Here is a 24,604-nt window from a genome sequence, read left to right on the forward strand (position 1 = left end):
CTTGAGATTCCAGTTTTTGATGAGGTTAGATGGAGCCAGATGGCCATGAGAAAAATTCTCTCGTACTTGACAATCAAAAGTCACACCATAGGAAAGTTAGAAACCTTATTGATTGAACTATCATACAGATAAATCAAAATAAATGTTAATATAAGTTGGCTGCAAAATACCAGATGTAAATGCAATGTAAAGTTACAGTTACATGCTGAAAATCATGCTTGAGTACTATAACCATTAAGGAATGGAATAATAAAGATGCTGACATAGGAAAATAGGCAGTGCCAAAATAAAACATGTGAGGGTGTTGTGTACAGGGTTTTAAAAATATTATTTTTATAACATACATTGTGTTGCTTTCCCTTCTGTGTATAAAATATATCTTACAAAAGCAATATGTGACTTCTTCAGGTTCATTTCCCACATGTGCTATCTTAGATTTTCACTCCACATGTTATGAATCAAAAATATTCTTATCCTCCATTTCCATTCATTTCTGGTTAATGCCAACAGATTGGTAAACCCATTCAATAATTTATTGTAAGAAGATTCAAGTTGCATAACTCAGTAAAAATAAACTATTACAAATTTAAAGCACTTCTTATACTGTATTTAATCTTTTCATAGATAGTGACATTTTCAATGTTTTTGATCTTGCTTGGTGAGTTGATGCACTTGTTAAAAGCTCAAAGCATGATTTATGAATTTTATAGGAAGGACAAGGGTACAAGGCTAACATTTTAAGGTGGCCTCTCAGGATTTAAGTTTTTTAAAAAAAAAAAAAAACAACATACTTTGGAGCTATGGAAGCTGATGAAATGTAAACATTACTGCACAGCAAGATCTTTTGTGCAACTGAAATCGGTTTGTGGAGTTTCATAGTCAATAGAGAAAGAAACTTATGAGGGGAGTTCCATACTGATTTCCTTTCAAAATCCCCACTATCTACAGTCTGCCATTTTACTTGTCATAATGGTCGCTGATAGGTAGTACATAAGTCTGTCACCAGATGTCAGCACAGGATAGAGGAGAGTAATACCTGTGAACCACAGCACATTTCGCCAATAGAAGTCAGTATGTGCACGGACAACATGGAGAGTGATCAGCAGGGACAGTGCTAGACAACATGGTTTCTGTGGAAGGAGGGTGTAAAAACAGCATAGATTCACAGGTGATTGGGAGCAGTGTGTGGAGAGCATGCATGCACTGTCACGAAAAACTGTGCTCGGAGGTGGCTAAGGAACTTGCCAGAGTGACCCTGCACCACATCGTGCACGAACACCTTAAAATGGGGAAGGTTTCTGCCAGGTGGGCTCCAAAAGTTCTGAATGCAGCACAGAGACAACAGTGTGAGTCGCGATATCCCGCAACGCCACAACCAGGATCCAGAAGCCTTCATGTCCAAACTTTTGACTGGCGACGAGACTTGGCTCCATTACCATGAACCGGAGACCAAAGTCCAATCCATGCAGTGGAAGCATAATGGGAGGCCCCCGCTGAAACTGTCCGGATGTGGGTGCGACACTCTCCAACAAAATGGTTCCAGGAGGGCCTGGAGAAGTTGCCACACTGCTGGAGCCAGTGTATAGAGCTGAAGCGAGACTACATTGAGAAGGTGGACATATCTACTGAGGTGTAACTATTCTGTGCGAGTGCAAAAAGTGTGAACACCCCTCACATTCCCAGTTGGTTAAGAGGGTTTTGAATAATACTCACAGAACTGCAGAGCAGAGAGTTTTGTTACAATTACCCTGCTTCATCCACATTCTGTTACACAAAAATTCTACCCAGTTGTTTAGGTGATACAGAAACAATAAGTAGGAAACACTAAGCAGCAGTGTTTTGAGGCAAGAAAAGAGAATGTAACAACAGTTACAGGTTGCCAACTCTTAAGAGGGTGCGAACTTGGAGACTTTGGCCTACACCCCTGCCTGCAATTTAATGTGGGAACTGAAGCACTGTTCTACTGCCTTCGCAGCAAATCAAACTCAGGACTCTTGAGATACAAGGTGTCAACATTAATTACTATACTATGGTATCAGGGAAGCCATTCAACACGATCTATGCACTTGCAATGAATTTTTCACCAATAATTCCTTGGATGCATGTCAATCTGAGTGTCTTTTACAAATATTGTACTATGATGGATTTGTCAATGAAAGAATTGACTGGTTGATTTTTAAATTAAAGGCACATCAGTACATAGACCATTTATGCCTGTTACACAATACAGGGACAAGGACCTTAACTAAAAAAAAACTGAGGATGGACCCTAACAAAAATAAAATGTCTGCTTAATAATTTTCTCACTCAATTTCTAAAACTTAAGGCTCCACTGGAACTTTGGCAGCTGTCAGGGCAGATTTTTTAAAATCTTCCTCTCCATTCGAAAAACCGCTGTGATATTCCAAAATCTTAAAAATTACATCACCTTAGAATTCCTTCTAGAGCATTGACATGAATTTTTATGTAGTTTGCTTTCACTGTTATCTAGATATTATCAATAGTTTAATGGACTTACGTAATCAGAAAACTATTGAGAATATCTAATAAACAGTGAAAGCAAACTACACAAAAATTCACGTCATTGGTCTAGAAAGAATTCTAAGCCGATGTAATTTTTCCGATTTTTGGAATATCACAGCGGTTTCTCGAATGGAGAGGAAAATTAGGAAAAAATTAGCTCCGACGGTTGCCGAAGGTCTAGTCGAGCCTTAAGACTCCTTACCAACAACTAAAACTTTAAAATCTCCACATCTAAGTTAAAAGCTGTGGTTGTAAAGGGATACTCAGCACAAGTACTGACAAACACAGGACAACACGACCCTACAGAGGAGTATATTGGCTGTGGGTCCAGGTAGCTTAGCATTGATGGTCTGCAACACTGCAGTTACTGGGACATACTACATGGAAATTAGGTTGACTTTTAGGTGCCTTCTCAAGACACCTCATATACTCTGCCAATGAAAGAAGAAATGACTTTTGGCTTGTGTTGAATTCTTCTCTGCAAAGTAGTATATTGTTAGGTCCTGTACCAGTAAGTAATTTATTTCTTTTGCATTTAATTTTCAACATTTTGCCTCACTTTTCTGCCACTATTGGCAAATTGTGATGATAAGGGCTAACTGTGATTAGATGCAATTGATAAAGGACACTCACAATTCAGCACCAATATCCAAACTGGGACTCAAGCCAGATTGCAAGTTGAGCACTCAATCTACTTGGTCACCGAGGTGGCAATTTATTTTTCTTGAAGGCATATGAAACTGGATTTAGAAAATTTGGTTCAAGGTGAGCTCTATGCTCTGCATACAAGATATGTTTGAGACAGAGATGAAGTTCCAATGACATTTTTTTTTGTCTAAGTCAAGAATGAAAATTATGAGCAAGAGAGTTTGAAGACCCAAAACATGAAGTAGAGCTCTGTGTCATGACTAGGGAATGGATTTCTAGGTTCATACTTTTTTTTTGCAACATCCTATATGTATGATATTTAGAGATCTTTGCATTTCGTGTACACAACACCCCTCTTCAGAAATTGTATGGGACCTACAAATCCCTAAATGAACTATAAATTCCTATAAATGCCTAAAACCTCTATTTTGATTTGAAAAATGTATTTCAAACCATTTGCTTAACTTTAAAAATAACTTTTATTAAGAATGAATGACACCACAAAGGTTTGAGACCCTTGAACCTTGAGATCTTGAATAAATCTGAGCAACAAAAGAAACTATGCAACAGCAAGGAGTATCAATGTCTGTGCAAATTTCCCCCATCTTCCAGCTTGCATCACGAAATTAGGAAAATGTGGAGTGAACTGACTGGATGAGGCATTCTCCGTTGTTAAATGTTGTACTTCACAGGCAATTAAAGGGACCGTACGTGTAGCATACCAAACAAAAATGTGGGCTGTTTTGGGTCGGAATCCTTGCTACAAAATCATTCAGTTGTTAAAACAGGGCCAGCATTATTCCCGGCCTCCAACAGTATAAAAGCGCGGAAAGATTTCAAGAATACCTCCATATTATTGGCTGTTTCAAGTGCCTACTGTGACGAGTAGGAAAGATAACCCTCCAAGTGGCCAATCACCTCACATACTTTCCCCATTGACACAAAAGGTAAGAGAAAGGAGAGGGGTTTGCACCGGAAACTACAACTGCCCTAGTATAGAAGCTGTTCATCAAGGAGAGAAGACCACTGCAAACCTGCCTGCGATTTGAGTTTTCATTTAGCACACTTTATGCACAGATAAAATGTGCCTTGAGAATTAGGTGCAGTTGCATTTATGAAGTTTGTACCAATAACTTCCTGCAGCGTGGAGAGAAGGTTCTCCATGGACACTTCTGGGTTGTAACGATCACATTGAAAGTTAATGGGATTGTTACAATCCAGAATTGTCCGTGACTTTACAAGCACCTACTCACGGTTGACTGGAAGAACTTGACCACAGAGAACATTGAAAAGCATATGATGGTGCTTCAAAATATGATAGTTTTTACATTGGAAAAATTGTTTTTTCTATTATAATTAAATAATAGTATTCATTGCACTAAAAATAGTAACTTCTGTGCACAAATTGCATCTAAAACTAGTTATTTTATAAAATTATTATTAATTAATAATTATGCCTATTAATTTATAATAAGCACCTAAAAGTCCTAAAATGGAGTTTACAAAGTCCCAAATTCCTTCTCTTTTAGCACCTAAAAGCTGTTCCTTAGTCATGACTGTTTAAAATTATGCAGAACTTTCACAACTGTATTGTAATTCAAATGTATTCATTTATCTTATTCTGTCAAAATTAACCTAATATGTCCCGTGTGTTCTAAATCTGTTTCAGGAGCTGCATCATAACATTTTGCACAACAAATAATGTCAATAAAATCACAGTGGAAGTGAAATCACATCAGGTACAACTCATTAATTTAAGTTGCACTGATTGGGCCTCCCCGATAGTGCAGTGGTAGCGTCGTTGCCTTGTAATCAAGGAGTCCTGGGTTTGATTCCCATGTAGGAACATAGTGGTTTGGATCCTACTTTGAACTGTAGGTCCAGTCTTGAGTAGCCTTACTGTGCATAAAGTAGACTTAAAACACCAAATCAATCTATCAATAATTTGCACTGATCAAGATTTCACAAATCGCTTATCAATATTTTGAGCAATGACACAAATAACATTTATGTCACTTCTGAAAATCATTCTGATATCTTAAATTCTGGAAAACCTGGCCTGTTTAGAATACTTAAGTCTAGAATTCAGAAGTGCCTCAATGTGAACTACATCTACTGTCATCCAGATATATGTAATACGTTTCGTGGTGATTTAACCTTTACATGCCAGCTTGACACAACATATGGTAAAGTCCTGTATATTGTTACATAATACTGAAAATGTGTGAATTAATTTGATATCACTGTTATGGCTATATGAAGTAATGAGAGATGGGAGACGTAAAATACTCAGTGGTCATCTCAGCATGAAATTTGAAAGTAATATATAAAGAGTATTATATCCAGAAAGTAAAAAAAAAAATGATCAATTCATTATTCTTTGTACAAGAATGAACATATTCCAGCAAACTTTTATTCTGAAGTCCTGGTTGTTCATGGGAAAAATATCTATTTCTCAAAAGTTCTTCCACTAAAGCCTGCACAATGAAAAAAACAACTTGGAATTCTATTTTTGCCTTTTGTGTCAGAAGGCAGGGACATGACCCCTTGGACCAATAACATTGATCCATTTACATGGAGATGGGAAATTCTTGCCAAACTTATGCCTCAGTTCAAGGTCCAAGGTATGGCTGAGTCTTACAGTTATAGCTATTTAGCAAATGAATGGGTCTTCCATTCTCTGCCTCTCCATGAACTGCAAGCGAAAGGTGTATGTTGGCAGCAGAAAGTGTCATTTACAACTGGGCAAAAATCAGGCATACAGCAACACTGCTTTTTCTGTACTTTGAAACTCTCACAAAAGCTGGTTGGTTCTTTCATCATGCAGGCTTTACTACCACCACCAATACATGGCACCTATAGGCTGGACCTTACAGCTTGAACTATATAGAAGAAAACAAGATACGATTTGTAATTATACCTTATTAGGGAGGAACAAGAGAGAAGGACAAGAGTGTGCAAATTGAAGGATAAGATGATAATAGAGAAATATCAAGAAATATTGCGAACTAAAGTGGGAAGAGAGGAACCCAAAGGAGTAGCAACAGAATGGATAAGATTTAAAACAGAATTAGTAGAGGCAGTCGAAAAGATATGTGGAAAGAAAAGAAAGAAACACCATGGTGGAATGAAAGAACTAGAGAGGCAGTGAAAAAATAAAAATGATGCATTCAGAAAATGGTTTAAATTTAATCACAAAATGCACAAAAAGAGTACATGGAAAAGAAGAAAGAGGCAAGAACTGTAGTAAAGGAGGAAAGAAGAAAGTGGATGGAAGAATGGGCCAAAGTGCTAGAAGAAGATGTAGATGGGAACAAGAAAGTATTGTATGGATTAGAGAGAGAGAGAGAGGAGAAGAGAAAGAGGAGACAGCTGTAAGCTAAGGGATGAAAGGGGAAACATTGTAGAAGAGGATGAAGAAATGAGAATGTGGAGAAATCATTTCGAGAAATTGCTGAACATGAAGAAGTGAAGGAAGGAAAAATGAATCTCACATGGAAAGAAGTGGAGGAAGCTCTGAAGAGAGGTAGAGCACCTGGAGTAGATGAAGTGCCAGTGGAAATGATACAAGGAGCAGGACTGATTGGTGTGCAGTGGCTGTACAGAGTGATGAAAACAGTGTGGCAACAGAAATAAGTTCTGAGAGATTGGACAAAGGGACTAATAGTTCCCATATTCAAGAAGGGTGACAGAAAGGAATGTAAAAAGAGAGAGGAATAACACTAATGTGCCACTTGGCAAAAATGTATCAGAAAATATTAGAGAAAAGAATAAGGGAAGTAACAGAGCTGAACATGAGAGAGGAACAGTATGGATGTAGAAGAGGCAAATCAATAGTAGATCTGATATGCACCATAAGGCAAATGCAGGAAAGGCACTAAGAGTATGGAAATTATTTGATTATGGCATTCCTAGATATAGAAAAGGCATATGATAGCATGGACAGACCAAAGACTTGGAAGGCTCTAAGAGAGAAAAGAGTCGAGGAAGAGATAGTGTGTAGAGTGCAGAACACATACAAGGCCAACCAGATCTGTGTGAAGACGCCAGTGGGAAGAATGGAGTGGTTCAGTATAAGTAATAGACTAAAACAGGGAAGTGCTTTCTCCATTGCTCTTCATAATTACAATGGATGCAAACAAAGAGGTGGGGAAGAAGATAGGAGCGGAAAAGATGAAGGCCCTGTTGTTTGCTGATGACTTAGTAATTTGGGTGAACAGGAAAGGAAAGAAGTACAGAGACAGCTTGATAGTTGTAATGAGGTAATCAGAAGAGCAGGAATAAAATTCAGTGCAGAAAAGAGTGAGATTCTAATAACAAGAAACAGCCAGAAATGAACCAGGAATAAAGATGGACATGGAAGAGTTGAGGGTAGTAGAGAGCTTCAAATATCTAGGAAGCATAATTAAGAGAAGTGGAAGAATAGATGAGGTGGTAAACAAAAGAAGACAAATGAGTGGTGGACTCTATAAAAGGATTCGAAGATTAATATGGAACAGGGTAATGCAAGAAATGCAAGAAGGTAATATACAGGGTGTCATTTTAATGGTGCGCACGGACCACAGATTCGTAAAGAGGACATCAAAACAAACAACTTTTCTCAGTAACATTTTTCTCGTTCGTGCATCGTTTCGGCGCTACAGAGGTTCAAAAAAGACCGTTTTGCCACCTGGATGCTGGCAACCCAACACAACATTTGATCGCATCTGTGACGTAATTTCCTGCGGCAAAACGGCACACAGCATGGTTGCAAGGAACACACAAATTTTGTGAAAAATGATAAACTACCAACCACATTATTAGCTGTAAATCAAAGCGACAAACTCATCCAGTAGACCGAACATCATAGCCTACCAGCCAGAAGATCAGCAATCATCTCAGGGGAAGGGGAAAGTGAACCAACGATATGATAAATGGTAAAAAAAAATGTATTCAAAATGAAGTGTTAATATCGGATTTTGTCCCAGCCTATATGTCAAATATCAACAACAATAAATTTTATTGGACTTACAGCTTACATGTGGCTGTTTACGCCCAGCTACATGTCAAATATTTGCAAATCTCGTTGCAAGGTTGATATCTACAGGTTTGTGTCCAGATGCCTTGTGGTACTTTTGGGCTGATAACGAAAGTATCCGAGGTTCACGTTGTTACATTACGGCTAAAACACGTACAACCACAGTAACAATGTAATGATGAATCAGTAAGGAATATACTGACCTGTTCATAGTTGCAAAGTATTACATGTGTATCCGGAGTATAGATAAACTCATCATCGGAGAGCTTGTATTACTACTACTTATATCCCTGTATTTTCAACCATTTTTGCCACTTTCCTCATAATGCCCTGAATATACATTATATGTATTGTGTGTGTATTATGTGTTGCTTACCTTTGGAATTTTGAGTTCTTTCATTTCTATTTTGTCATCTGTTTCGATCTGTTCAGTATGTCACAGACAACTAGTATCAGAAGGACGAAGTGGACAGAGTAAATTGTAGATGCCAACTTAGTAACTAGATTTGCAAATATTTGACATATAAGCTGGGACAAAATTTGATATGACCACTTCCACTTGAATTCTATTTTCTTTCTACCATTTTTCGTATTGTTTGTTTACTTCCTGTTAGGTTACAGAATGTGTTCTCTCGTTTTGTTTTACGGTTCATAATGTGGCTGATTGTAGCTATTATATTTTTCAATGAATGTGTGTTCCTGGCAACACTGGAACGCATTGCTTCATGACGGGATATGACGTCACAAATGTAATTAAATGTTGTGTGTGGTTGCCAGCATTCAGGCGGCCAAACAGGCTTTTTTGAACGACTCTAGCGCCGAAATGATGCACCAATGAGAAAAATGTTACTGAGAAAAGTTGTTTATTTTGATGTGCTTTATACGTTTCCGTGGTCCGTGGGCACCATTAAAATGACACCCTGTATAACACATACTATGTGCCGATAATTACATATGGAGCAGAGACTTGGACAATGACAGAGAGAGACAAATGAAAGTTGCAGGCAGTGGAGATGAAATTTTTAAGGAGTGTATTGGGGAAAACTAGAAGGGATAGAATAAGGAGGAGATCTGACAGGTTTCAGAACAGAATAGATCAGGCACAGATGAGATGGTTAGGACACATGAAGAGGATGGATGCAGAAAGACTACCAGTAAGAGCTTACCATGTACAAGGAGTGTACACTTTTGTGTAAGGCCACGGAGGAGACCAAGATGTCTGTGGAAATAGCAGATAGTGGAGAGTGTTAGGAGAAGAGGACAAGATTGGAAAGAGAGGAGTGGTGGAAGACCAGGAAAAAAATGGAGAGGCTTGACTTTTATGCCGACCCAGTCCGAGGCAGGAAACATCGAAGGATGATGATGATTACCATTATTAGTTTCCTTTTTCTTCTTTCTCTGCACCTTATACCTTTACAGCACTGGGGATACATCAACCCATTGTCTCCATTCTTCCCTGTTCTTGGCCATCTTCTTCTTCTTGAAATGTCTTCCCTCGTTTTGTTCCAATTTCTTCCACCATGCTCTCGCATGACTTTCTTCTTACTTCTTGCCTTGCCTCCAAGAACTGCTTGGGCCTTCTTTTCAGGTTGCTCCAGCTCTTCCCTTATAGTTTCATTTCTTACTTTGTCTCTTATTGTTTCTCCTACTATCTATAAGTAACATTTCATTTCTACTGTGGTATCTTACTACATTCCTTTCCTTTTGTTGGCCAGAATTCAGTTCCATCCAGTAGTATTGATTCTATCACTGATTTATATATTTGAAGTTTGGTATTGTTCCTATTTCTCGTTTTCCTAATAGTGTCTAGTTCAATTGATAGAATGCATTATTTGCTTTTTTCGGTCACCATTGAACCTTCTGACTCTATTTTCCCCACTTTCATGAAGTTCTGTTACAAGATATTCATAGCTTGGGAGCTGTTTGCGTTGTTGTGCATTACAGATTATATTTTAAGTTTCCTACTTGATCTTCTGTTTTGCACATCTTCAGTTTTATATTTAAAGCCCTAGTAGTAAAGTAGCACTTAATTTCCTATTACATGCTGAAAATAGCCCTGGTATTGTGAATATTGCAGAACTAGCCGTGGCATTTACAGGTTACATCTACTTTCTGTAAATATATCTAGGAATATTCAATCCAGGCAAAGGTTCAACTCAATGTTCTAGGTGGAAATCTAAACGGATTATTTCATAAAATATTAATATCAATGTGATTCTTTATGTTGGGGAAAAAAATGTCTGAGATAGGCTTAAGAATCAGATGAGTCATGGTTGTTACACAGGGTGTCCCAAAATTGTGAAAATCTATTTCCCGGACTTTCCCTGGTGAAATATATAAAAAAAATTCTGACCTCACACAAATAGCATTGTTTCAGTTTTTCTATAAATGTGCCATGAACATATAATTGCAGTGATTTTCTTTTTAAGTCCAATTAATAGGCTCAAACAGACGACTACATTTGGCTGTAATTATTTTCAATCAGTTTGCACATCGTAAAATTTCGAACACAATTTTGGTCTAGACTTGTCTAGTAGATAATAATACTTGGATCGAAACAAGCTACACCACAAACAAGTTGCTCTTTTTTTTTTTTTTAACAAGTCTTCTAAATTCAATTCCAAATTATATTTTTATCCTTTCTGAGCAATTTGCTTCTTTCAACAGCTTTTTAGAACTGAACTCAATATAATTTTCTCGGCTGAGAGATTTTCATTTCTTGAAAGATCTATAAAGCCAACACCTTTGCTTACCATGTCAGGCTTACATCAAAAAACTGTTATACAGGTTTATGTCCCCTAAAAAAAAGTACTCCCCTGTGCTTAGCACCACACCATGAAGGCGTATAGGGGGTGTGGGCCTAACTTCAGGTAACTGTCATGACATCAATGGGTTCATTAGTGGAAAGGGGGAAGTTATTGACTGTCTTGAACAGCAAGTGCAAGTATGTTGGGCACTCCCAGAAGCCAGGTTAAAACTGACTGCAATTTTTTATTTAAATTTCTCCGACTTTTCATTACCAAATTTCATTTTCCTAACTTTCGCTGATTGGGAACACCCTGTTAAAACTTTGAAATTGCATTGCCAACATATCACAAGGTCTCTAGTGCAACTCAACATACCAACTGTTAAGCATATACAAAAGGAAAAGGTTGTAAAACTTCGTTAACAACACACTTTGCTACAGACTATTATTATTAGTAGTAGTAGTAATGTAACAGCTGGATGCAATAAAGCATAAAAATAAAACAAACTTCTACTTTGTATTTATTCAGCAAGACACAACAAAGCAGGTACCATCATAATCTGCCAATAAGGCTCAGCATTGTTGTCCACATCTACAATGTAAACTTCTGGTATGTGCGAATAATCAGCCATCACTTCAACTACTAATACCTCTCTCTACTTATTCTAACTGGAAAAAGAAAGAAACAGAAATGTTTAAGAAACTACATAATGCTTTTAAAAAAAGAAAGAAAAAATAAAACTTTCAGCATTTAAACTAAATTTCATGCCATATCATCTAGCGATGCAACACACTTATTTCAGCCTGCATAAAAGCATGCTAAAATAAATTAAGGAATAGTAGCAAATCAATCAGCTAAACTTGGTAGTATTAAGTCAACTATAAGATTCTGAGATGGAAAGGGGAGAGACATTACAACCACAATCTTGTGCTTTCTTCTTCTTCTTCTTACACTGGCCGCTCCTTGTTTGTTTCGATGTTCTTGGTTTCTACTCTTCAACTGACAAAGTGTTTCTTCAAAGCAAAGCAGCACTAACAAAATCTATCTGTATGGTTTTATGCTCAAAGAGCTTAATCGGGACTAGACCTACAGTTTAGAGTGGGGCCCTAATCTTTGCACAATGTGCCTCCACCAGTGATAAAACCAGAAATGCCCAGATTACTACCGTTCCTGAATTTTCTCCCAGCTATGAATTGATCAATGGAGTAGTTTGCAGTGTTGCTTTAAAGTGAGAAATTCCAAGTTATGTACTTGATAGTCTGTTGTGTCCAACTCACAAGAACCACTTGAAACTTTAGAGTTGATAATAGTAATAATGAATGCAAAATAAAGTATCATTTTAACAACATATGACCTATGCAGGAAACAAATGGTATGTCCAAAGATATATAAACACTGAGCATGCATGCTCATGCTCCATATTATACATATTCACTACATGTCTGCAGGTGCATATATATATGGAGTGTACAATGTTCAACAGGCTCTCTTGGGTTGTTGACCAGGTGAGTTCTGGAAACGTCACTCTCATCTTCAGGGTAGAAGTGGATGGAGAGTGACTGACTTCTACCCCGAAGATGAGAATGACATCAGCTCTCGAAAGCTCGAAAACCTTTCCAGAACTCAACTGGTTGATAGTCCAAAAGAACATTTTCATAGTTTGTTGAATTAATATTACTAAGTTTTATAGAAGTATCAGGAGGTGCTTGAGAATACTGGAAACTATTGTGGAAGAAAGTTTGAAGATTGGAGGAACTAATTAGCACAGTTAAAAGCTTCACTATGCATTATTTACTGGAGAAATTATGATTTGAAAAGTAGCTTATGCGAGCTTCCGCACTTTGCAGTGAGCAGCTGTTCTTGGTTTACAGTCATCTCACCAGATTTTCATATGAAGCTCGAAGGGAATTTAATGCTTGATACAATATACAGGGTTTCTATAAATTAGTTATACAAAAGTAACCGTTAATTGTGAAGAAAGTGTATTTGCAACAGAAACGTTTTATACATCAACGAATACAGCATATCATCAAGTTTTCTCTACAAGTGTTCAATATGTGATCCTTTCATCACACGGCAAATGTCCCAGCGGTATTCAATTTCCTGCCAAACCCTTTGAAGCATGTCTGCTTCGATGGTCGCAGCTGCCTGCACTATCCGGACCCACAACTCATCGATGTTGCTGGGAAGAGGAGGAACAAACACACGTTCCTTAATGTAACCCCAGATACAGAAATCCATGGGGATCAAATCAGGTGAACGAGGTGGCCACGGAATCGTTCCACTATGACCAATTCAAGTCATGACTGAGGTAGGCGGTTACTTATTTATTAAAATGCGGAGGAAAATGAAATCAGCACCCATATGCCCACGAAATTGTGGCATTAGATAATTCTCAAGCATGTCCAGGAATGATATGCCTCTGACAATCCATGATGACACGCCACACCATGCTCTGCCGTTTTGACTCGGGAATGTAATGCAGTATTGACGTTTCATTGCCAGTGACAATGAGGTCCAGGAAACTTGTCACCCTCGTCAACGTAACGCTGCAAATGGTTAAGTTACATGACCATTCACTTGCCCTTGTGGACATCATCAAGAAGCTTAGGAATCCACCGACATGACACCTTGCGGTATCGCAACGAATCATGAACAATGTCACCAACACAACCATAGGAAATGCCAAGTTCAGTGGCAATGTCCTTCAGATGAACATGTCGATCAGCTTTCACTATTTCACCAACACGGGTAATGTTGTCTGGTGTCAGTGAGGAACGAGGTCTTGCTCATTGTCCTCCACATTTTCCCGTCCATTTTAAAACTCCTTGCACCACCACTGCACACTTTGCACTGAGAAATACTTATCCCCATACACTGGCTCCATTTTCCTGTGGATATTTGTGGATGTTTGTCCTTTGCACCATAAAAAACAAATAACACTTTGCTGTTCATATGGCGTGGACTTCCTGAGCACTCCGGCCATCTTTGCCAACTGATAACAGTGCCGTGCCGTGGAAGAAATTGGAAGTTACAATAGGGCCGTTCCAAGAAAAGCCTACTGCATCGCTCGTATATCTCGCTTTTGTAATAACAAGCTAGAAAAAAAATAGGCTCAAAGACTTTTCGATTTGCCCTCGTATAAACCATTTCTATTACATACACTTTCTTCACAATTAACGGTTACTTTTGTATAACTAATTTATAGAAACCCTGTGGGTCATTCCACGTCAATTCATCCAGGCCATGTCACCCACCATCCCCGATTTTGATGAAATTTGGTATACTTATAGAATTTTTAATGCTGATTACAAAAATAAAAATGTTTTTTTAGATTGGTCAAGCGGTTCAGAAGTTATGCACTTTTTAAAATCTCCGTGTATGCCACTTGTGGCTCTTGTTTGAATGACACACATTAGGTTATAAATGATGGTATCTTCCCTCAGGTTTGCCGTAGAAAATTCAAGTTTCTTTTCATTTGTTCAAAATAGTGTAAGCTTTGACTTAAATAAGGTTTCAGATGATTGTATTAATAATCATGTATTTTTATGTACAGTTTCATGTATTTTTTTAGAAAAATAAATGACTAACTTCAAGAGCGAATTTCGTGCAATGCACCCCCTTCAATTTCCCCCCAATTTTATATGTAGGTAGCTCAAAGTGTGTACTAATGCCTGATGGAAAAATTCAGATGGGCGGTTCAGACACAAGGCGATAAAAAATTAATTTGCATCAAATGACATTAAAAGTTAATCTTATTAAAAATGCTTATGCATTTAGCACAAAGCCTGAAGTACAATATGTTTTTAGGTAATATTAAAAATTTCTGTTCACTATGTGTGAAGGTAAGCATAGGCGTAACCTGGCAGGGGCAAAGGGAAGCATTTGACCCAGCTCCAAAATTTATAGATTAATTAAATATTTTGTGGCCAGTAGTAGGAAGTTGATGGACCAAGTGGATGCAAGAATTTAATTGCTGCATTTCCTTTTTTCCCATGGACTTTTGAAGCAATCTTACAAACAAGTTTTAGTCACACACACAAGCTACTACATAACTGTTTAGATTTGGATTTCAGAAAGAAACTTCTTCACAACAGTCAAACCACACAGTTATACAAAACTTATTTCATCAGCTCTTATTATTTTTCCATTGACTGTTAAAACAACTAGTGTTTCAAAGTAACTGGTTGCAAGTAACAGTTACTTTTTATTTAGGAATTCTAACTGTAACTAGCGACTGGAATTGCTGGCCTGGCAAGGAAGCTATGCTTTGTTGCATGCTAACTTTAGTTTAGAACATCCATGCTTTACTTTTCTTCATTTTTAATTATAAGTGAAAACTTCAGTGTTTTTGGCGGTCTGTTGCGTTCGTTTGGAATGTGGCTCTCAAGCTAGGAAAAAGTCATTGTCAAAGGAGTGGACCGTGTTGATCTTGGAATGGAGGAGAAAGAAATGGGTGCAAGTGGAATCAATGACACCATATTCAAAATACAGTGGTTAGTACACTAATGATGTCTTAATTAAAATCGTTCAAGCAAAGGTGACTCTGTGTTCCATCATTTATTTGCAGTAGTAATATAAATATATGAAGGCATATTATGTACTAGAAACATAAATAAAACACTCAAGTCTTCATGATCATTGATTTTGTGTAATTCTTGCACAAATCAATGATCATTAACTGTAAGTTACTTTCACAGTACCAGTAACTGTAAATGAGTTAGTTTTTAAATTAGTAACTAACTCGGTTACATGTAAAAAGTAACTTACCGAACCTGTAACCTAAGTTCAAAATAGTGCATACTTAATTTTCCTGGTTCTGTTGTTTAGTACTTTGCTATCGCTGACACACCGTACTGCACATTTTGTCATTTCACCTTACATGATTAATAAGAAATTTATGCGTTGAATACTATTTTTATTGGTACATCATTGCCGCACTTGTTACTTGATACTGTAGAAGTCTATACAAGTGTTTTAACTGTTCCAACCACCCCATCACAAGAGTTTCTGTGATATATGGCAAAATCTCCATGTAAAAACTTCAATCAGAATAAATGTGTATTAATAATTCTAACTTCATATTATGTATCCCCGTGAAGAGTAGCCAAAAAAAGAACTTCCATATTGAGATAAAATGCACAAAAAGAATGTTCTCGAAGATAATTTGCTAAACTTGGGAATGCTAATAATGATGATTATGTTTCTTAAAAAAATGAAGACAGTTGAAACTGACTTAGATATAGTGGAATCTCGATTTTATGTTATTCAGGCAACCAAGCTGAAAAAACTTAGAATGCGATAAAATGTATAATGGAGGAAAATTTCTTAGCAATTTGCTATGTTGGGACCACCAAGATTGAATATAAAATGCAGGACAATGTAAAATCAAGGAACTTGAAATCGGGGTTCCACTGCAATTATTATTTGTAAATTTTAATTAATCAATGAATTTTGGAAACGGCAAATGCTTCCCTTTGCCCCGCCAGGTTACGCCTATGCTTACCTTCACACATAGTGAACAGAAATTTTGAATATTACCTTAAAACATATTCTACATGTACTTCAGGCAAATGCAAATGATTTTTTTATCACCCTGTCTCTGAACCGCTAAATCCCAATTTTTCCATCAGGCATTAGTACACACTTTGAGCTACCTAAATATAAAATTGAGGGGAAATTGAAGGGGGAAATTCGCTCTTGAAATTAGTAATTTATTCTTCTAAAAAATACATGACACTATACATAAAAATACGTGGTTATTAATACAATCATTGATAACCGTCGCTGCGCTTAAACTTGCAGAACGATTATCAATGCAAATAAAATTGCGTAATTAACGATAACCGTTATATTTAAAATAAATACAATACAGGCGCAGAAAATCTCACTACTTCCATCACCATTTTTTTTACTTATTATTTCTCGTTGCTATGGTTACAGCAATTTGATTTCTTGTATTTTATACAGCGTGATAAGATGATTATAACAATATATATAAAATAAACATGCATAAGTTAAAAACAACATCAATAACATAAATAATATTAACTTTGAACATGACAGTTTGAGAATAGGACAGTCTCAATCTCTCCCCTTCTCCTGGTAAAAAAAAAAAAAAAATGAACATAACAATTTTTTTTTTTTTTTACATAATATATAAGATTTGAGTCCTGCTTTTAATATACACTCGTCAGGATAATGAAAGAGTTCACTTGACATAATGAACCAATTCACAAATTTACAATACTCTTTTTACTAAAGTTCTGAAAATGTCATCTTAGTGTTCGAATTTACAGCTACTTATGCATCACTTCATGACAATTACATTAGTTTAAGCAATTCTTCTTTTTTTTCATCAGAACAATTAAATTTCTTGATATTTGACAAGTTCTGCCTTGTTGTTATCTTATTTCCGTCCATAGAAATCAAAATTGTATAATTGTTTTTCACAGCATCAACTATATAGGGTCCAAGCCATAATTCCATAAACTTATGAATTTTCTTGTTAATTGCACTACTATGTTCATGATTTTTCACTAAAACAATATCACCTGGGACTATCTTCAATTTATTTGCATCACACTCAATAGGTTTGGACTTATATCTTTCCTTAATACGTGCTTTGGCGATAAAATACTTATGTTTCCAGGGCACAAACTTTAAATCATCTGGCCAGTTAATTTGATTGATAATTGAATCCTTTAATTCGTGATGAAGGAAAAGTTCACTAGGTGTGAAATTTGTTATTTCCGAAACGGAATTATTAAGAAGTCCTGTTACATAATTCAAATATTTTACCCAGTCCTGATGATTTTGCGAAGTATATAATCGTAACAATCGTATTAACTCTTTGTTGTACCTTTCCACAGGATTTGCGAAAGGCGAATAAACTGACGTGGTGATATGTTTTATGTTACAGTCATCCATATATAACTTCCACTCTTGTGATTTAAATTGGGAACCGTTATCTGATAATATTACCTTACATGCTGGATAGTGGTAAAAATACTGGAGCTTGAATTTGTTAATTATTTCACGTGACGTTGCCTTCCTTAACGGATAAGCCATTAAAAATTTGGACATCGTGTCAACTATTGTTAAGATGTAACTATATCCTTGTGATTTGGGTAACGGTCCAACAAGATCTATTGATAACATATCATGTGGAGTAGTAGAATATACATGCAATTCATCCTTACTAATTTTTGTGTGAGCTTGTTTAGTTTTTGCGCATGTTAGACAGTCGTTCAAATACTGCTTGATACTAACTTTCATTTTAGGCCAATAATATAAACTTCTGCACTTATTAAATAGTTTATAGTATCCAAAATGACCTTGTAAGTCATGTAATTTATGAAGAATTTTGGGTACAACAATAATAGGTACTACAAGTTTCCACTTGTCTTCTTTCAAATGTTTCAGGAATAATATATTATCTTGAATCGAATATTGCCTTTTTATATTCTGTGACAAATTCCCATTTTGTAACTTTTGTACAATGGCACTGCAATAAGAATCCGAATTTTGACTTTCTTGCCAAAATGTTACACTATCTTCGTCAAGAAAATCAAGACTTATGTTATTTACATATAGTTCCGATAGAGTTGGAAAACCTGTACTTAAATCAGGATATCTGCTTAAAGCATCTGCAGCTTCATTCGATTTTCCCGGCACGTGATATACATTATAATCAAACATTTGTAATTTCAAACTCCAACGATTTAATCGTGGATTCAAAGTTTTAGTAGATTCTAGCCAAGATAAAGATTGGTGATCGGTAAACAATTTCACCTTAGTTCCAGCTATGTAAATGTAGAATTTTTCAAAAGCAAATAATATCGCTAAGCATTCAATCTCGTGAGTATTATATGATAACTCATTGCCTTTAAGAGATCTGCTAACGTATTGAATTATACGTGGTCCTTCTTCAGAATTTTCAGTTGAGTCTTGCCATAGAACAGCTCCTATTCCTTTCTTCGAACCGTCCGTGTTGACATTGAAAGGCTTCGTGAAATCTGGTTGATACAAAGCTTTTGGAGATATCAGTGACTTGCGGAGGTTTTCAAAAACTGAAGCATGAACATCATTCCATTGCCATTTTAATTCCTTTTTCAACAGATCATACAAAGGCTGTGCCATTTCAGCAAATCCTTCAATAAACTTTCGCCTCCAATTAGCTAATCCTAAGAACCTTCTCAAGGAGCGTTTGTTTGTTGGAATTGGAAAATTAATAATTGCTGAATTCTTTGCAGGATCAACCATAATTTTATCACCGGACACTATGTGTCCAAGGAAGCAGATTTCTTTGTAAGCAAACTTACATTTGGAAAATTTAATAGACATATTGACACCCTTTATCTTTTGTAAAACTAGTTCTACATGTTGCATATGTTGAGACCAATTTTTGCTGAAAATTAGAATATCATCCAAATAACAAACAACAAAATTTCTGCAATCGGTGGAGAATATTTTATTCATCCTATCCTGGAACACTGAGACTGCTGATCGAATCCCAAACGGAAGATAGCGGAAAAGATATTGTCTGCCTCTATAAGAAAAAGCTGTGTAAGGATATGAATCTTCAGTCAACGGTATTTGAAAATAACCGCATGATAAATCAATTGAAGAAAAATAAACACATCCTAGGAACCTCTGTAACAGTTCGTTGATTGCTTCTACTCTCACTTGTGGAGAGATAACATGTTGATTTAGTTTCCTAAAATCGATCACAGGTCTCCAAAGACCTCCTTGCTTTGGCACTATATGTAGAGGGTTAAGATATGGTGAAGAATCCTGGTAAATAATTCCCCATTTCTCCCACTTGGAAAGCTCTTCTTCTAAAGGTAGTCTCCTTGATATTGGTATGGGATAAGGTGTGCTTGTAATAGGTGTTACAGTATCTAATTGAATCTTGTAAGGTTCAACAATTGCTTTTCTAGGTTTATCTGAAAATTGTACGTGATAATACGACAGAAGTTTGAATAAATCAGCTTTCTGCAAATTGTCTAAATTATCATTTCTAAAAACAGACTCATAAATGGACTTCTTAGCTGGCATATATTCTACATCATCATTCAAAGTTGACGCATCACGTAACAATCTACATGAATAACTTTCATTATCATTTAATGTATCTTCGGAACAAAAGTTAGACTTTGTACAATACTTCAAATCTTCTGTAGAAGAACATTGCCGAGTTAAAACAGAGGAAATTTCCTTTCCTTTATCATTTAGCAAACTTACATTCCCTTCTTTAAAATCAATTACAGCTTTATATTTCCTCAAAAATGGAACTCCTAAAATGACATCGGCATTCAACTCTTTAAGAACAAAAAATTCCATAGAAAAGTATTCGTTCTTTATCTGCAGATTAATAATTTTACTGCCAACAACTTTACACTTCTTGGATCCAGCGAAACCGGTGAGTTTTACATCTTCCACGTTATCCAGTTTAATGTTGCCAATCAAAAACGATAGTTTACACCAAACGTCAAAATTTAGAACATTTGCCTGACTTCCAGAATCTATAATACAAACTACAGGTATTTGACAAATAATTCCATGAATAACTGGAACTTCAGTTAATGGAACCGGAATATCATAATCACTAACAGTCCATTCAGGTTCTTCTTCAAACCATTCCAATAGAAAATTCACTTGTAGTGGTTCCGATATTAAGTCTTTATCATCACGTACATTCATAATTTCCTGTGTTTGAAATGAATTTCGCTTGTTCAAATTTGGCCTCTCTGAAAGAAAGCAGAGTGAACGAGGCACTTCCATCCGCTCCTTTAATTTAAATTTGTTGTTGATTGGTAAGATGTTCCAATACCAGATTGTCGTGTAAAGGTCCTTGATACATTTCCAGAAGGAGAATTTGATATTCCAGAAGTTGTAGATGCATCTTGTGGTTGTAATGAAGTCACATTAACAGGTTGACTGTAAGTAGGAGCGAGAGCAGGCTCACTTGTATACTGCGCTTGCCTATTGTAGAAAATCCTTCCATTCTGACTACTGTTAGGTAACTGAGAACTTACAGCATCCTGATTATAATGCCTATTTGTAATGTCACCGGAAATACCAGAGTATGCATTATTTCTTTGGAATCTGAAATTATTTCTGTTATTATGTGAAAATCCTGAATAGCCTCGATTATTTCTACGTCCTCTAAAACTACCATTGCTACCTCTAAACTGTCCATATCTTGAATTAGCATTGCCAAATTCATTAGTAAAAGGTACTTGAGCATGCATCGACGAAGTCTGAGTAGAAGATGAGCAAGTGTTTTTGGTGTGTTTAACATTAATTTGCTTGACACTAAATTTTGATTTCATACTGTCAGGATTCTTGTTCGGTTTAACCTTACTACTATTATCGGTTTCTTCCGGTAAGAAAATAAGTCCTCTTCTACTAGTTCGGACAACATCTAATTTCCTTAACATAGTTGTTAACTGGTCCATAGAACGTATCTCATGACAAGTTATGTTATTAGCTATATTATTTGGTAACTGGCTAATAACTAATTGAATAACATCCAATTCGTTTGGATTCTCAACTAAATTGCAATAATTTGAATATGTTTTCAACGCAAAGCTTTCTAAATCACCATGTACTGTAGGATCATACTTCCTGTTCCTTAATACTGATAACTGAGACTGTATTATTTCCGGACTTGCAAATTGCTTCATGAATTCCCTTTGAAAATGATCATATGAAGAAAACATACGTTTGTGAGTTCTATACCAGTACGCAGCTCTGTTGGTGAAACACTGCTGAATACTCTGTAGCCTTTTGTTAATTGGAATGCCCATAAGATCAAGCATAGAATTAAGATGTTCTAGATATTCTCGAGCCGATTGGTCTTCTATTTTCCCAGAAAATTTAGGTAAATGAGACAGTTCATTTATCTTTACATATCTGTTTCCTCTATCCCCAACAGTAATTACAGGTAAAGACGTTGGAGAAATACAACGATCAAACTGACTTTGTGGATTATCACAGTAATTGTTATTTGTATTTGACTCAATAACACCAATTTCAGCATTTGGACAACTTGTGCCAGTCATTAATTTTGCATTACGCCTTTCACCTTGAAACCATGGTCTGCAAGCTTCATTCTGCAAGGAAGAAATATGACGAAACCCACACGTTTCACCAGGGACATTACTATGATGAACGATAGGGAGGTTAGGTTCTTGCGAGTATGTAAACATTTGATTTATGTAACTATTTTCACCATCAGCAGAACAACATTGTTGAACATTGGAATGTTTATCAATATTTGTAACGGTAGAATTCAATCTAGAAGTTGTCTGCATATTGTTAATCGCATAATTACTTGTATCCTTAAACTGTACACTATTAGGTGACATATTATTTCGATAATGTTCCTCATTGCAGGTTGGAATAAATCTTTTGTTTCGCCTCCAGCGAACACGATTTCGAACATGCGGTTCATCGAACGTTGTTTTCACATGGGTTGTTAAAGATTCATCAGATGAATAAGTAGATGAATTAGTCACCCCCGAGTCAACTGCATTTCTAGCCCTTTCACGCGATGTCTTAGTTTGAGAACTATTTTGTGCAAGGGGAGGTTTCAAATTTCCTTTTGTGTTGCGTTGAAAATTTGCATAATTAGTTTGCAAAACATCAATACGAGATTCTATATGTTGAAACCTGTTATTACAATCAATAAGATACGTTCCAAAATGTACATTTTCCTTACCAGCAACTTCCAACGATGTCAATCTATTATTAATATCAGTTATTTTGGATGAACATACTGTAATAGATTTATCGTATTCACTAATCAAATCTTTATTTATTAAAATTTGTTGACCTTGAACGTCTTGTTCTGTTCGGATTTGAGAAATATTGCTATTTAAAATACTTCCCAAATGTTCATTTTTCTTGACACATTCGGAAGCTATTGAATCAAGTTGTGTTTTAACATCGGAAGTCAAGTTGTCTAATCTTTGATTAACAGTATTAATTTCTTGATGAACCAATTCAAATTTTGAAGTTAGGTTACTATAAATATCCAATTCCAATTGTTCAAACTGAGACTTAATATTCTCACTAAACTCTGCAAATTCTTGATTAGATTGCTGTAACTGTAATTTCATATCTTGGTTAGCAAGATCCATTCGTGTTTTTAGTTCTTCATTAGACTGTTCTAACTGCAATTTCATTTCAGAATTAGATTGTTCTAACTGTGATTTCATAGAATTTTCTAACTGAGATTTCATTTCAGCATTAGACTGTTCTAACTGCGATTTCATTTCAGCATTAGACTGTTCTAACTGTGATTTCATAGAATTTTCTAACTGAGATTTCATTTCAGCATTAGACTGTTCTAACTGCGATTTCATTTCAGCATTAGACTGTTCTAGTTTCGTCTTGAGGTCTTCATTAGAAGCGACCATAAGCAATTGAATACTCTTAACAGTACTTAACAAATCGCCAAAATTCGGGTTAAGAGTTTCTAGATAAGCTGGCAAACTAAAAGGATCATAATCTGGTTTGCAACCTTTACAATAATAATTTTCTAGTGTAGTCGAATAAATTGTCCAGTGAGTGACTGTAAGTTTGAGACAAGATATGTGATGCCATGACGAGCACTGTGTACACTGAACATACCTCAAATCATTGTCTGGTTCATTACAACAAGATAATTTGTCGGGTTTTGTAGAACAAACATCATGTTCTGTAGTATTCGCATTACTGGAAGCGACTACGGGATTATCAGCATCAAAGTAAGTAGTCATTGTATTAGCCTGAATGTTTGTTTCTTTACGCGACGATTTAGATTTACTTTGCTTTAACTTATCAGGCATTGTGATCTTAACACATATAATGATTCACTTAAGAAGTTACGTTATACAAGCACACTGAAGATTGTGACGTAAGTCTTACTTCAGCATATGACAAAAATTCTGTTCCATTACAACAGACATTCTTACCACTGTCAGAAGATTGCACACTTTTTGAACAATCCTGGCTTCTGGGTCGCCACTCTTGATAACCGTCGCTGCGCTTAAACTTGCAGAACGATTATCAATGCAAATAAAATTGCGTAATTAACGATAACCGTTATATTTAAAATAAATACAATACAGGCGCAGAAAATCTCACTACTTCCATCACCATTTTTTTTACTTATTATTTCTCGTTGCTATGGTTACAGCAATTTGATTTCTTGTATTTTATACAGCGTGATAAGATGATTATAACAATATATATAAAATAAACATGCATAAGTTAAAAACAACATCAATAACATAAATAATATTAACTTTGAACATGACAGTTTGAGAATAGGACAGTCTCATCATCTGAAACCGTATTTAAGTGAAAGCTTACACTATTTTGAGCAAATGAAAAGAAACTTGAAGTTTCTACGGCAAACCTGAGGGAAGATACCATCATTTATAACCTAATGCGTGTCCATCAAAGTGGAGCCGCAAGTGGCGTACACGGAGATTTTAAAAAGCACGTAACTTCTGAACCCCGTAACCAATCTAAAAAAAATTGTCATTTTTGTAATCAGCACTACAAATTCTATAAGTATACTGAATTTCATCAAAATCTGGAATGGTGGGTGACATTTTCACAAAATTCTGGATGATTTGACACGGAAAGATCCCTGTATTATGTTATCAGGTGT

General features: G+C 36.0%; 1 protein-coding gene across 9 annotated transcripts in view; it reads right to left on the reverse strand.

The window, feature by feature from the left end:
• l(1)G0196 (inositol hexakisphosphate and diphosphoinositol-pentakisphosphate kinase) overlaps positions 1–24,604 on the reverse strand; it is a 198,247-nt gene that overhangs the window by 159,135 nt on the left and 14,508 nt on the right. Inside the window, exon 3 of one of the 9 annotated variants that reach the window (XM_083143229.1) lies at positions 11,486–11,603. The exons of the other annotated variants lie outside the window; for them this stretch is intronic. Coding sequence (XP_082999355.1) covers positions 11,486–11,566 — 81 coding nt within the window. The 5' untranslated portion in view covers positions 11,567–11,603. The remainder of the gene's footprint in view (positions 1–11,485; positions 11,604–24,604) is intronic. 9 annotated transcript variants of the gene reach the window in all.

This window comes from Lepisma saccharinum, chromosome 21, assembly GCF_977018435.1.
Source record: "Lepisma saccharinum chromosome 21, izLepSacc3.1, whole genome shotgun sequence".
In the NCBI taxonomy this organism is placed as follows: Eukaryota; Metazoa; Arthropoda; class Insecta; order Zygentoma; family Lepismatidae; genus Lepisma; species Lepisma saccharinum.